We start from the raw sequence: 14,822 nt of genomic DNA, 5'->3' as shown, positions 1-14,822 counted from the left end.
GCGCGGCGGCCTGGCGAGCGGCGCGGCGCGGGCTGAGCGGGGAGAGACGGGATTGACGAGAAGAGGTGGGGGGTGTGCGAGCCGAGCGGGGAGAGACGAGATTGACGAAACGAGGTGGGGGGGGGGGGTGTGCGATTAGTTTAGCGCTAACGAAAACCGTTTTCGTTAACGACGTATCCAGACCGTTGATCAATGTTTAGACACTCAAGATCCAGAGTTGGATGTGCCTTCTCGATTGCACAACTGCGTAGCACTGCCGTCCGTGCGAGGCAGCTTCGCTGGTGAAGCATCCAACCCTGGTCCTCTGCCCTACGGGCTACGGCGACCCCACCCACCCCCAACACAGACACCAAGCGCTACGCCTGCAAATCCTCTCCCCTCCGGCGACGGATCCGGCTCGGCGGCGTGCTTTTTCTCCCACCAAGGTCCGCCGCCACGCCTCAAATCTCCTCCCCGTCCTGCGGCGGCGAAGAAGATCCGGCGTTCGTCTTCCTCCTACTTGGACCAAGGGGCAAGGTTTGCCGCCTTCCGCTCCTCCTCTTCCACCCCGTATTCGCTTCTCGCCTTCGTTTGATCCAGATCCACGAATTACTAGTATACAAGTATACTCTGATTGACTTCATGTAAGGCGTAGTGCTTAAATTTAGCCTGCAGAGTTCCTTGTTCGCAGATAGGCAGGGTTTCTTCCTGCCTGTAGCCATGTTGGAGAAGATCGGGTTGCCGCCGAAGCCCTCGATGCGAGGGGCGACCTGGGTGCTGGACGCGTCAAACTGCCAGGGCTGTGCCGCTCAGTTCTCCTTGTTTACACGGAAGGTAATCAATCTCGTGATTTCTGGCCTCGTGATGATGGTATGAAGCATATCATACTCCTCTGCCATGATCGAATCGGGCACAAATAGTCCCGTTCATATAATTTACTGATGGTGCTACAGTTTCCCTTGCCATATTGCGTGTCATGTCCACCCCAATTTCAGTTGCATTTCATGGGAATCCCCTTCACTTTTGGATCACTGTTTCACTCGAAGAAAATCTACTCATTACTTGGATAAATTCTTGTCACGTCTCGCCTCTGCCTTTGCTGTCATGATTATGCAGAACCAAGAATTAGCAGTTTTAACTGTGGGGTTTTACCATGTGCTTGCAAGGCGGTTAGATGAGTTGTTGACACACATCCCAGCCTATTAGTACTCGGTCGGATCTCAGCCCAAAAAAAGTACAGAACCAATACATGCTGCAAGCTTCACACTTTGTAGTTTCATATACATAGCGATTATGTCGAGGGGGGTGAACTTAGTTGGGGGCGGGGCGAACTAAGTTGCCCTTATTCTCACTGGAATGACCTCAATGTATGACAGACTGATAATCTCTTTTAGTCCTAGCAGTGATGGTTAATAATTGCTCTGTTTCATGCCTAATAAAAAAAGTAGCACTGCATGTTTGTTTTATGCTATCTGAATGTACATTCACAAATCCAAAGCTTTAAACAGAAAAATCATGTGCTGTTGCCGGTCTCTCATGAAGTTTGGATTTATGGGGTCTAAAAATATCTCTTGTTTTGTTTCAGTAATTTGAATGATTGGATTCACCATTAGTCTTTGCATATCTGTCACTTGACAGAAATTTCACATTTCTTGTAATCTTATGGAGATAGTTGGATCAGGAGCTATGTTAACTTTCGTTTATTTAATATGTAGCATCATTGCCAAAGATGTGGAGGCCTCTTCTGCAGCAGTTGCACCCAGCAGAGGATGGTATTACGTGGACAGGGTGACTCACCTGTTCGAATCTGTGATCCTTGCAAAAAACTCGAGGAAGCAGCACGCTATGAGTTGAGATACGGACACAAAAATAGAGCCGGGAAAGGTCAATTTATTTCCATGCGCTTTCTATCAAATTTGTTTCTTATCAAAGGAATTATGATTTGATTGATACTTGATACATCTAAAAGTGGCGAGTCCTGCTTGATTAAAAATTAATCTGTTTGTCAGCATTGGACACAATTGCTTTTGTATTATGCAACCTTCCCAACCAGCACACATTAGGGCACTTGTTTACAGTCGAGCTGCAGGGCTGAGCTCTGTAACATTCGTCCTCCTGTTTGGAGTTCTGTATGAGATGTATATCCATGTGGTTCAATACACAGGGGATAATTAACTGAATAACCTAGCAATGGTGCTTTCGTCTTCTTACTGCTAAACAAGTAACACTTAGGCGGTGTTTGTCCATTCACGTGATTTAATATGTTCCTGTTTGTCTGGTAGCTATAGCTCAGAATTTCAAATGCTGATAAAACCATATAATTTGGGTCTTTGTTATGAAAGGTTATATTCTCTGTAGATGTCACATATGTGAAGTTATTACTAGTTTGGTTGTTTCATGGTTCTCATGTTTATTTTGCATTGCTTTGTTTATTATTTCCCACCAAGCTGAAACATGGTTAAGTTTTACTCCAGTTATAGTAGTATGCTTTTGTCAACTTGCAATTGTATATTTCTTTTCACATCTGTTTTGTTAAGAATACTTAACTTGCAAATAATTCTATGTATGTTGTTTTCACAGCTAGCACAAAACCAGCTTCTAAACCAGAGGATGAAATACTTAGTGAACTTCTTGGAGGTGATAGTGTGCACGGTCAACTTTCTCGTAGGGAATCTCTGGGTTCTGAGGCTCCTGGGAGAACCGTAAGCACTGCCAGTGCATCCAGTTCGGGTTCCAGAAAAGCCAGTGTGGATGGGAATGGTGACGGAAGCCTTTCCACTGAAGCACAAAACTATGAACTCAACAACACTGCATCCATTTTTACTCCGGAAGAACTGCGTCAACAAGCAGTAGAAGAGAAGGGAAAGTACAAAATACTAAAGTCAGAAGGAAAACCTGAGGAAGCACTGCGGGCATTCAAGCATGGCAAAGAGCTTGAGAGGCAAGCCGCAGCACTTGAATTAGAATTGAGGAAGAGCAGGAGAATGGCGACAAAAGCTCCCATTGTTAGTGCCGTTGTTGGTACCCAGAAGATTGAGGATTATGATGACGCTGTAACAAAAAAGGCTCCAAGTGGGAAAAGTGTTAGAAAAGAAAAGAATGATCTTGCTTCTGAACTCAAAGATCTAGGCTGGTCAGATGCAGATCTTCATGATGAAACAAGGCCAACTGCTATGAGTGTTGAAGGAGAGCTGTCACAGATTCTTAGAGAAGTAGCACCAAAGACATCAGAGGGCAAGAAAGCTGGTGGTATTGACAAATCCCAGGTTAATGCTCTGAAGAGACAGGCCCTAGTGCTGAAGCGTGAAGGTAAACTTGCTGAAGCAAAGGAAGAGCTGAAGAAGGCTAAAATTTTGGAAAGACAATTGGAAGAACAGGAGATTCTGGGCGAGGCGGAAGAGTCTGATGATGATTTGGCTGCAATTATTCATAACATGGATGATGATAACCAGGATGACATATTATACGACAATTCAAGACTACCTGCTATCAATTTCGAACAAATTCTGGCTGTCTCTGATGATCTTAACTTTGATGGCAATTTCGATGTTACAGACGAGGACATCAACGACCCAGCTATGGCTGCTGCCCTAAAATCATTTGGTTGGAGTGAAGATGGTGACAACCAAATGGACAGCCATGCACCTGTTTCTTCTTTGAATCGAGAGGCAGTAAAGGAACAAGTGCTTGCTCTGAAAAGAGAGGCTGTTTCTCACAAGAAGGCTGGTAATGTTGCAGAGGCCATGTCATTGCTTAAAAAGGCAAAGCTACTTGAGAAGGATTTGGAAACTGAACAGCCGGAGTCGGAGGTCCTTTTTCCAGGACAGAAAATTACACACACTGAAGATATCAGAGTCACAGAGATTAACACGCGTCGTGTATCAGCACCGAAAAGTAAGCTTGCAATTCAGAGGGAGCTGCTAGCTCTGAAAAAGAAGGCACTAGCGTTGAGAAGGGAAGGAAAGGTTGATGAGGCTGAGGAAGAGTTGAAGAAAGGCAGTATTCTTGAGAAGCAACTCGAAGAACTTGAAAGCTCTTCCAATAGATCTGTAGCCAGGGAAAACATGGGCTTTAGTTCGAAGTCCCCACTTAATGCTGAACCCCCTAGTCTGGATTTTGCTGATGAAAGCTATGAACCTGAGGTGACAGACAATGACATGCAGGATCCAGCATTGCTGTCTGTGTTGAAAAATATGGGATGGGAAGATGATGATAATGATTCTGTGAAAACAACAGATAAACCATTGAATCGTTTACCTATAGTTGCCCAGAAGCCAAAGAAGAATAAGGGTCAGATTCAGAAGGAACTGCTTGCTATCAAAAGGAAGGCTCTTGCATTTAGGCGTGAAGGGAAGAATACAGAAGCTGAAGAGGAACTAGAGAAGGCGAAGGTCTTGGAGGAGCAACTTGCAGAGATAGAAGAATTGGCTAACTCAACTGCTTCTCAAAAAGGTTCAGGTCCTGGTGAACATGAGACTATGGAAAATAAATATGATATTCAGCATGTCCCTAATATTCATGCTACTGCATCTTCAATAAAACATGCATTGAAGGAGGATGTTTTGTTGCCAGTGAATGCATCTGAACTTAGTGCGTCAATAGATACTGTAGCTAGTTCTGGAAGCAAACCACAAACTGAAACAGTCATTTCCCAACCTACTCACAATTCAAAGGTAACTAGTGATGGAGCATACTCGGCCTTCTCCAGGTCACCTGCTGCTGATCAGTTGCAAACTGCAGAAGCATTGCATTCACCTTCAGATGTTGATCATAAAGAACCTCCGAAGCCACATGGAGGCGACACACTCAGAGATGATATCTTACTCCATAAGAGAAAAGCAGTTGCTTTTAAGAGAGAAGGGAAGTTGGCAGAAGCTAGAGAAGAATTGAAACTAGCAAAACTCCTAGAGAAGCGTCTTGAAGCCCCTCAACAAGACATTGAGGATGGCGCGCATGAGTTAACGACATCAGTTGTGCAGCAGAGCAATTCGATCCAGCAATCCGCCAGCATCAGCACTCACACCAGCCCGTTGACCTATGCCCCTCCGGCACAGGAGAACAAGTCAGTTGAGCCTCAAAAGGCAATGTCTAGCCGAGACCGTCTCAGGATCCAACGCGAGTCCCTGACTCACAAGCGCAATGCCCTCAAGTTGAGGAGAGAAGGAAAGACTGCAGAAGCAGATGCGGAATTCGAATTAGCCAAGTCACTAGAGAGCCAACTGGAAGAGTCGGACAGCCAGGGTTCGAATTCTGGAGGAAAATCAACTGAAGCAAGTGACGCATTTGTGGAAGATCTTATTGATCCTCAAATGATGTCTGCCCTGAAATCCATCGGCTGGAGCGCAGCTGACCTGTCCACGCAATCTCCGAGCCTGCAACCACCGGTGAAAGCAGAGGCAAGGCCAACCGTGGCGGCTACAAGCAAGGCTCAGACTGAGAGAAGTCAGCTCGAGGAACAGATAAAGGCTGAGAAACTGAAGGCCCTGACCTTGAAGCGGGAAGGGAAGCAGGCAGAGGCTCTGGAGGCCCTTCGCTCAGCAAAGCGCCTGGAGAAGAAGTTGGCCTCACTCAGCTAAGTACCCCATCACCTTCCTTACCTCACATTTTTATTTGGTAAGTCAATCCAGATGATAGTTTGTCTAATAAGGATGTAATACTGTAATGCATGTCTGAATTAGTAGCAGAAGGCTAAAGGCTTATAACTTGTGAGCCAGGTGCACAGCATCTTTGGTCATGTGTGTATGTAAAAATGTAGCAACTGAAGTTGCTGGGGCAACAATTGTTTTGATGACTCCAAAGTAATTACTGCATCCGTGTAACAACATACCCCCTCCGTTCCTAAATATAAGTCTTTTTAGAGATTCCACTATGAACTACATACGGATGTATATAGACATATTTTAGATTGTAGATTCACTCATTTTGCTTTGTATGTAGTCCGTAGTGAAATCTCTGAAAAGACTTATATTTAGGAACGGAGGGAGTATGTTTGTAGTTTTATGTATACTGAAGTTAGTTGATTTATTTGTATCATATGTAGAACCTCACAGGAGCAACAGAGGCCGTAGAGACAATAGTAGAATCATTTGTGTGTGGGCACCACAAGGGTTGTCAACATTGAATGTAGAAAGGCTGATGAGGAAATTAATAAAAAAATTGAAGGTCTTGAGGGCATGTGGCGCATACCTCGGGATCACATTAGCATCAAGGCCCTCATATTGTTAGATCTTGTTGTTTCAGATGGTGATTAGCATCAAGATTTTTAAGATGATGTTGTCTTCTTGAATGTAGTTTATCTTCCAGATGGTAGATTCCACTTTACTAGGAAGAATCTTGAAGTGATTTTCAGGTTGACTGTTGTCCCTAGCCTGTTGTCAGATTGAAGGCCAAATTGCATGTTTGAGTTTCCAGAAACCTCTCCAGTTGCTGCCGCCTTTGACAGTGCTCTCCTGTGTTTCTCCGAACAAAAAATGGTGTCCGGTCCTGTGCTGCTGGCCATCATCATTTCTATATCTTCTGGATCCAAAATAGCTTGTTTGTTGTTTGATTTCCAGTTGGTTAAACTCACTCAAATTAATTTGTTTGTTGTTTGATTTCCAGTAGGTTGAACCCACTCAAATTAACTTGTTTGTTGTTTGATTTCCAGTTGGTTGGAACATACATTGCTATGCTTACTACTAGTTGTCAGAAAATATTTACTATGTTTCTGTTATCAGTATTCGGTATCGGAGTTGGGTTTGTTTGTGTGCACTGTTTGAACTGTTTGCTTGTGCAGAGAGTAATGCTTCATTTAATTTCAGTACAAACTGTTTTAGATGTTGGGAGTCTCTTGGATGAGATGTTGCTTGTGTTTGTCTGTTTGATGCACGAACTATCCCACAATCCTGGGTTCATGTAAGCGCGGGAGGGGAACATACTTTGGTGGAGAAAATAACCACTATAACAAAAACATAAGGGCCTTGGTATAAAAATTCATCCCAAAGGTTCAATATGTATTTCTTGTTGATACTTTCTTTTGATTCAACAAAAGGGCATTTGGTTCAGTATGATTCTCTTCGTGATACTGACACTGATATCTCAAAGCTAGCTCGCTTTATTTCTGTTAGTACAACTGGGGATGTTTGGCATGGTGAACCCCCTGATTTCCTAGTTTTTTCCTTGTAACAGACACCATTATCGTATGAATAAAGTTGCCGAAGTTTAGAAAAGAAGAAGAGATGCTATGCATATGACACTCCACATCCAAATTTTGGATGATGCAATAAGCAAATTGTTGGATCACACCAATCTCCTGATTTACGTGGTTTCGTAGCAAACTCATACATGTAATTGTCGTAATCATAGTTGTTTCAAAAAAAAAAGACATTGTTTCACACCCCATGTTTAGAACCATTCAAAGCATCTTTTGATGTGTGTTCGCATTTCATCAAGATTTGTGTATTCACCTATAGATTTGCAAATCCCTTCCACCAAAAGGCCATGGATTCAAATACTCTTTGTATTAGTATATGGAGAGATCAGAACACCCAGACTTCGAGGTTGACGCTGGCTATTTGGAGCTTGATGGTCTCGATCGAGGTCAAAATATTTGCTTGGCTTCTATTCAGAGACACATTTTGAACACAAAGGCGAACCTTCTACTTGAAACCATCTCCTCCTACTCTTCATGCCCATGATGTACATTTTGAACACAAAGGCGAACCTTCTACTTGAAACCATCTCCTCCTACTCTTCATGCCCATGATGTTATCACCACTACGAGGATGTGATTCACCTTGTTCTCCAATATGCTAAGGCCACATAGGTGTGGCTGCTCCTCGGCTCAACATCCAAATCTCCATTGACCTTGTTTGGGACATCATCACATCAGGGGGCCTTGACATCAACATCTAGCCTATCGCCGCCCTCGCCATTATCTGGAAAATTTGGGATGCCTGCAATGCCCATGTCTTTCGCAAAGTACCTTTCAACGACATATTTTTTAGGAACATCACCTCGGGCTTCTCACTGTGGATTTTCGGGTTTAGTAAAGAGGTTGCTATGTCATGTCACCTCTACCCCTCTTGATGTGTAAACCTCGGTATCTAAATACTTGTAGTTTGGGAGAACTAGTCTAGTTCTCCCAAACTATATGTATTCAGGTACGGAGGGAGTATAAGCCTATGGGCTATTTTTTCTTGAAACGGAGGCATCGGATTCGCCTCATCTATTAATTTAGGAGAGGAAAGAGATGGTTACAAGTAAGGCGTGCACAAACTTGATCACCTACATCTCAAGCGCTAGGCGTGCACAAACTTGTCGGGGTTGAGGACCCCTAGACCACCATATCCATGCGGCCGACAAACGACTTCCCTATTCACCTTGCATTTTGCAATCGTCGTCCTATCCGAGCCAGACCAAAGGAAATCTCTTTCAAGCTTGTCAACATTATTTAGAGTACTTGGCGAAATAACAAGTGACATGATGAAGTAGACCGCTTGTCAGGTGATGACGGACTTGACAAGGGCCGAGTGACCAATGGTGGTAATGGTTTGGCCTCCGTAGGTGAGCAACTTGCTCATGACTTTATCCTCAAGGAATTGGAGACCCAACTTCTTGTGTTGCTAAACGAAGAAGGGAAGACCCAAGTATCTTATTGGGGAAGATGCTCTAGTTGCCGGCAACACAAGCTTTGAAGAATGTTCCCAAATTATGTGGTTGCACCGAATGGGCACGACATAGCTCTTATTAAAGTTGGTAGATAGACCGGTGACCTCACCAAAACCTCTCAATATGATCAAAAGGTTGCCACTATCTCTTTTAGTTGGAGCCATGAATACCATCATCCACATATAGGGAGGTTTGCACCATCACACCCCCTCCACAAATTTGTGGAGAAACCCCTTTCGTGTTGCCGATTTAAGGATTTCTTGTCGTGGATCAATGACAATGATGAAGAGAGAGCGAGGAGGAGGGGGGGGGGGGAGGGGGTTGGCAATGATCGAGAGAGAGAGAGAGAGAGACGCAGGGGGGGGGTCCCTTGCCAAATACCATGACCTTGCTTAATGGGTGGTGAATATCAAGCTTGAAGAGGATGGACAAAGTGTTGCACTTGCGAAGCCGACGGGCAAGGTTTCAAATGAGTAATGCATTGGGGGACCCTCATCCCCGATGGTTGTTAGACTATCCACAGTGGAAGTAACATAGGTTATAACATAGATGTCACCTAAACGAAAAAATATGTGATAACTAACTAATGAGGAGAGAGACAAATCGAGTAACATAACTAGTTACTCATAATATAAGTAACATAACACATATCAAGACATGATGAGTTCATATACTAATAAATGGAAACCTCTATGTTATCATTTCTGTGTTACTATACACTATGAAGGTAGTAACTTAGACTACTAACATATGCATGTTACTAATCTATGTTATTTTCTATTATAGGCAGTGTTAGAAAAACATGATGGTGCATGTAAAACCCACCAGCGGATGAGAAGAGACTACACTCTTTGGTTTTGCAGGTCTTTGCTGACTATTTGGATGGTAATTGAATCTTTTTTGGGAAATGATTAGCATCCATGGGGGAGTGCTCCCAAATATCAACCTCCTCCACCCCCCTTCACCTTTCCTTCCCTAGAAAATCTCCCTCTTATCCAGAAACAGGGCCTCGGCTCGCATAGACATTGGTTATGAAAAGACTAAATTTCTACAACAAGACCTTTTGTTGTGACAAATTTCTGTAATTTTTTTGACTTCTGTAAAATTTCTGTAACAAGACTTTTGTCAAAAAAATTCTTCGACAAGAACTCTATTGAAAGGAAAAAATATAGCTAGATCTATATTACAATTTTTTTTACAACTTAACATATGTTCTAAAAATTGTTGTAAAACGATCCGGTCTCTGCAACACAATCTATGTTGTAATGGTATATGATGACGCTCTGTCATCAATTCGTAAGATCCGACGGCTTAGGGGTGATGGATCTTATCAAAAAAATCCTTGGGCTGACGTGTAGCACCTCCATTTTTTTTGGTATGTACTGTACGAAATTGATGACCATTTCTAGTAATTGACACTGGGTGCCAAGACTGTATATATCCCGTGGCCGGCAAACACCAGACCGGAGAGCAACAAAAAGTAGTCCACCGCACGCGCCCACGGGCTCGCCCTCGGCCCCACGACGCGGAGGTGGAAGAGCGCCGGCAGCACGAAGGAGAGCAGCGCGCACACCGTGCTCCCGACGAACGCGACGAACTGCCCGAACGCCGGCACGAAGCACGCTATCGCGGCCAGCGCCGCCACCACCGCCACGCGGCTCAAGTGCAGCGCCGCCCGCTGGACCACGCCGCCGCAGCGCTTCCTCACCCACCCTCCCGGCGCCAGCAGCCGCGCCTCCACGATCTCGTGGATCGGGTACATCATCACCGCGAACGTCAGTGCCAGCCCGACGCACAGCACGACCTTCACGGCGGCGGTAGACCAGTTGTCCGGGAGGTTGAGGGTGACGATGTCCTGGGTGGCGTCGCCATAGGCAAGGTAGCCGCACACGCCGAAGCCGACGTAGACGACAGTGACCCCGACGATGGCCTGGAGGAGCACCGGCCGGAACCTGCTCCTGTTCGACATGGACGCCTCCAGCGCCAGCGTGAGGCAGAACCCCTCGAAGCAGAACACGGCGACGCCGCAGGCGAACGGCACGCCCCAGAGGCCCGCGAACGCGCTCCGGCCGGCGAACGGCCGCCCGCGCTCGGCCAGCAGCTGGACGTCCTCCTTGACGACGGCGGCCACGGCCAGCACGGTGCAGGCGTCTGCGAGGATGCTGAAGGGCGCCAAGGCGGAGAGGGAGCGGACGAACGAGAGCGCGACCTCGGCGGGCAGCAGGACTGCCAGGACTACCGTGGACGACGAGAGCGCGGGGAGCACGGAGCTGAGGTTCTGGCCGATGAAGACGAGGTAGGCCACGCTGCCGCCGGTCTGGCCGATGATGATGATGGCCTCCGTGAAGTACCTACCGATGGGGCCGAAGCCTCGCTCGCCCAGATCCCCGTAGGTGTAGTTGCCGCCATCGCCATGGCGGCACCGCTCATCTCCGAGCCCGTCCTCCTCTGTTTCTTGCTCCCGCAGCTTGTCCCTGCAATCCAGCTTCAGAACGAACAGGAGCTAAATTCAACTGCGAATGCGTGACTAATCTTGATCAAACTAATCGACCGAGCACATCAAGCTGAATAATCAATCACAGCATACTAAGACTGCGTGAAGCTTGTTGAATCATATAAGAAATCCAAGAAATGATACTGAAACAGGGGGGGTTGGATGTACTGGACTGGAGGTGGAGCAAATGTGTACTGACCAGGAGGAGCATGCAGTAGAAGGTTGCGGCGCCGGCGCCGGCGACCCCGAGGGCGCCGGCGAGCCACCCCGCGGTGCGGAAGGCGAAGGGCAGGCCGAGCACGCCGGTGCCGACGATGGACACGACGATGTTCCCCAGCGTCTGCGCGGGCGTGGCGCCCCTAACCTCCAGCAGCGGCACCTTCACCTCCGGCGCCATGGAGGGATGGTCCGACTCCGACGGACTAAACAGAACAGCTCAAGATCAATCGAAGCGCTGCTTAGCGAGAGAAGACATGGCGCTGTCGCGATGTTCTACCGGGCCGGGTTCTTGAAGGAGAATGAGGATGGACTACCGGTGATGATGACGACGCGTTGGCGTTGGTTGGTGGCGGCGACTAGCGCATGTGGAGGGCTCGCGCTGGACGCTGTCGGGTTGCGTCGGGGAAACAGATAGGAAGATGGCGCACGCGATGCATGGTTTCCAAGGTTTTTTGATCTGGATCGGTTTGCTTTGGGTTGATGGGGTCATATGGTATCAGATCGTCAACGATTTTTCGTGTGGAAAATGGGTTAATAATAGGCTAGGGAATCAGGCACGGCACATGTAAGTCATCTTTTAGGGGCTGCCGTGGAGCAAATGAATTTGTCCAGGATTAGCGGGTGGGCCCCATCCCAATTGTATTAGAGTCTGGTTAATAGTATAGCCAGATGCTGTGAGCTATTGTCATGTCATCTATAGTTTATTTTATAGTTACTGATCTTTTATTCTTACAAGATGCCTAAAAACCCATGCTAGACCTGACTCTTAAATAAGAGCTCGTCTATTCTTTTTCTCCTCCAACTAAGCAAAAACTAGTCTATTTTTTATAGCCCCCTGATCCGGCCCTATTATACTTGCTCTTAGCGAGAGAAGATAATTCACCGAATGACTAATTAAAGAGTACTAGTTTCAAAGGCCACTCCCACCTTTCATGTTGCTACAAGTGACGTGTGTGTCATTTGTTGCAACATGTGAGTTTTTTCACACATTCGTTATTTTACAAAGTTTTATTTTATAAACCATGCAATTAAATCTTGAAACGATTTTATTGTCGGATTTCTCGCGTTGGGATCTTTAAAACTAGATCTTATGATGATAAATTTTAACGATTTTTTAAAAAAAAAGACAAAACCGTTCTTTTCATGAAAAAAAAAGAAAACATGTTTTTTTCTGTTTTTGAGTGCCTCTTGCGAGAAGCAAGACCGTGTCTCTTGCAAAAGAAAAAGAAAATATTTTTTTTCCATTTTTGAGAGGCACGTGGAGGCAAATCTATGTTTCCCGCGAAAAAAAACCGTGTCTTTCGATAAAGGAAAAAAAATGCATTTTTTCGTTTTCAAGAGGCACAACGAAAGCAAATCTGTGCCTCTCAGAGAAGCAAAACCTTGCCTTTCGAGGAAGAAAAGAAAAAGAAAATGCGTTTTTCCCGTTTTCAAAACCGTGCCTCCCAAGAAAGAAAAAAAATAAAAAAGTGTTTTTTCATGCATTTTTTATTTGATGTTTTTCGTCCAAAAGCTAAGAAACACCGGTGGAAAATCAAAACACCAAAACAATCAAGAAAAAACATTTAAAAACCAAAAATGTGTAAAAAAATCCGGAGAAAAAGCCTAGAGTACGGTACGTGACGGCGGGTGTGTATGCGCTAAGTGGCGATGCGTGAGAGTGACCCTCGGAAGGCTCCCGAAGGAGCGCTCCTCAGATAACGGGTGGTTACTTCTTGTCGCGGGCCTTGAGTCGTCACTTTTTGTGATGTTAGAACATCTTCAAAAGATGACGTAAATTTGAAGATGTGAAAATGGTTGTTTTATAATTTAGATCATGAAAAATGCGTTTTACATCTTCACAAAGATCTCAACTTCAACAGATGATGTATACCCAACTCCGATAGATGATGCAAATGTGAGATGTAAAACCGATCGACGGTTGGGCGGATGTATACGGCTGTTGTATAGGCGTACAAATTGAAATAAAAATATCCTATATTAAACTTAAAATTTTCACACGTCCATAATATCAAATTATTACATAATTCATTATATCCAATATCAAATGCAACACAAATACAACAAAGTTCTTGCACAATACAAGAAACACATAAATGAAACTAGGCGCTTCTTTCGCCATGCCATTTACACCACTCCTCCATCAAATCTATCCAAAGTTGATGTGTGTATTTGAGTCTCTAATTTCATTATACACCTCCATGAAACGTCTGATTCTTTCCTCTTTTTTCATTGGCATAATGCATACCTCGGGTGGATTGATTTGACCAAAGTACTCTACCTCGGGTAGATTCCGTCCGCAAGATAATACTCATAATTGCCTGTGCGATCATTTGCTTCTAAGGTCACTAGTGGAGCTTCTTCATTAGCTAACTTGGCCAAAATAAGTGATGAGTCAAGTACATTGATGTCATTGCAAGATCCAGACATATCAAAATATGAGTGCCAAGACCATGTTTCTTGATCGGCAATAGCCTCAAGAATGATGGTGGCATCCTTCCCGTGACCCTTAATTAAACTGTCCATGCCATACTTTTGGACAATTCTTTCACTTCCAATGCATGCAAACAACGGACCCTGGCATACGTGGGAAGCTACGAGAGTCTCTGAGAGTCCTGAGCATTGGCTACTCTTGTCTCAAGTACTGTTGACAAAACAATTCTATCATAGTCTTTGTAAATTGTTTGACATAGAAGATATAAGTGCTCTATGCCATCGCTAAATTGTCAGCAATGTAGTCTGCTGGAACACCATAGTCCATCATGTGCAAAGCGCAATGACCTTCTGCTCGGTGCTATGTCCAATCAACCTTGCTCAAGTCCTTGTCTATTGAAAGGATTGATGATGCTGCTTCATAGAAATGCAAATGTTAATGAACAAATGTTTGGACATCCTGAACCGACATCGGAAGTACCTTTGTTTCATAGAAAGATTCCAAAAGCACATTGATGCCGAAAGAATCTTCAAAACCGGTGGAGAGGCTATTCTGATTGAACGCTAGACAAATAACATGATTGAGGTAAACCTCTTGTGCACCTGAACTCGTTCTCTCCGGATGAACTCACAGCCAAACATGGAACCATCGTGCTTCGATTTATTCCTCTTGGCATCGTCACTAGCATAGCAATTTCCTCTTCTTCAGTCAATTCAAATTCCTCACCGAGCAAGGAATCGTCCACGAAGGTGGATCCCCATGAGCTCATCTACAATTTGGAAATCATCATCAAACTATACCTTCACACCCAATAAAGAACTCGTAGTTTGCATGTTTTTTACCTCGGGGGGGGGGGGAGATTTGCTCGAACATGTTCCGTGCAAGGTGGAAGAAATCGGTGAGCGCGGGTCGAGCAAGAAATGGGTGGCGGCTGGTGTGGGTGACTGCTCCGGACGGCTGCGATGCTGCAGGAGAACACTGCTCATGGTGACGTACCGCCGACGGGACCAATGAATATACCAGCGATGACTCCATGCGCGAATGGGT

The 14,822-nt window shown here is 45.2% G+C and overlaps 2 protein-coding genes across 5 annotated transcripts; one reads left to right on the top strand and one right to left on the bottom strand.

Moving 5' to 3' along the window:
* The first annotated feature begins 220 nt into the window (after positions 1-220).
* LOC123452995 lies at positions 221-5,798 on the top strand. 2 transcript variants are annotated; one of them, XM_045129750.1, is made up of 4 exons: positions 221-516; positions 671-813; positions 1,695-1,863; positions 2,560-5,798. In XM_045129750.1, exons 2-4 carry the CDS (start codon positions 700-702, stop codon positions 5,553-5,555), a joined length of 3,279 nt encoding a protein of 1,092 aa, XP_044985685.1. In that variant the 5' UTR covers positions 221-516; positions 671-699; the 3' UTR covers positions 5,556-5,798. The 2 variants fall into 2 exon arrangements, with proteins under 2 accessions (XP_044985685.1, XP_044985686.1); XM_045129751.1 differs by having other exon boundaries at positions 268-516; positions 675-813.
* Positions 5,799-9,697: 3,899 nt separating this feature from the next.
* LOC123452994 (amino acid transporter ANT1-like) lies at positions 9,698-11,857 on the bottom strand. Of its 3 annotated transcripts, none has more exons than XM_045129749.1 (3): positions 11,619-11,857; positions 11,322-11,544; positions 9,698-11,113 (listed from the first exon to the last, which is right to left on the bottom strand). In XM_045129749.1, the coding sequence occupies exons 2-3, from the start codon at positions 11,517-11,519 to the stop codon at positions 10,034-10,036; spliced, it is 1,278 nt and encodes a 425-aa protein (XP_044985684.1). In that variant the 5' UTR covers positions 11,520-11,544; positions 11,619-11,857; the 3' UTR covers positions 9,698-10,033. The 3 variants fall into 3 exon arrangements, with proteins under 3 accessions (XP_044985684.1, XP_044985681.1, XP_044985682.1); XM_045129746.1 differs by having other exon boundaries at positions 11,656-11,857; XM_045129747.1 differs by having other exon boundaries at positions 11,322-11,855.
* Between the last annotated feature and the right edge of the window lie 2,965 nt (positions 11,858-14,822).

This window comes from Hordeum vulgare, chromosome 5H (genome assembly GCF_904849725.1).
Source record: "Hordeum vulgare subsp. vulgare chromosome 5H, MorexV3_pseudomolecules_assembly, whole genome shotgun sequence".
NCBI classification, from domain to species: Eukaryota; Viridiplantae; Streptophyta; class Magnoliopsida; order Poales; family Poaceae; genus Hordeum; species Hordeum vulgare.
Note: the sequence above shows the minus strand (reverse complement) of the source record. Positions and strands in the feature narration are given on the sequence as shown.

Coding starts and splice junctions, on each gene's coding strand:
- LOC123452995 (XM_045129750.1), top strand. CDS start 700: ATGTTGGAGAAGATCGGGTTGCCGCCGAAGCCCTCGATGCGAGGGGCG. Junction 814..1,694: donor TCTCCTTGTTTACACGGAAG/GTAATCAATCTC, acceptor TTTAATATGTAG/CATCATTGCCAAAGATGTGG. Junction 1,864..2,559: donor CAAAAATAGAGCCGGGAAAG/GTCAATTTATTT, acceptor TTGTTTTCACAG/CTAGCACAAAACCAGCTTCT.
- LOC123452994 (XM_045129746.1), bottom strand. CDS start 11,831: ATGACCCCATCAACCCAAAGCAAACCGATCCAGATCAAAAAACCTTGG. Junction 11,545..11,655: donor ACGCGTCGTCATCATCACCG/GTAGTCCATCCT, acceptor TGTTCTGTTTAG/TCCGTCGGAGTCGGACCATC. Junction 11,114..11,321: donor TCTACTGCATGCTCCTCCTG/GTCAGTACACAT, acceptor TTCGTTCTGAAG/CTGGATTGCAGGGACAAGCT.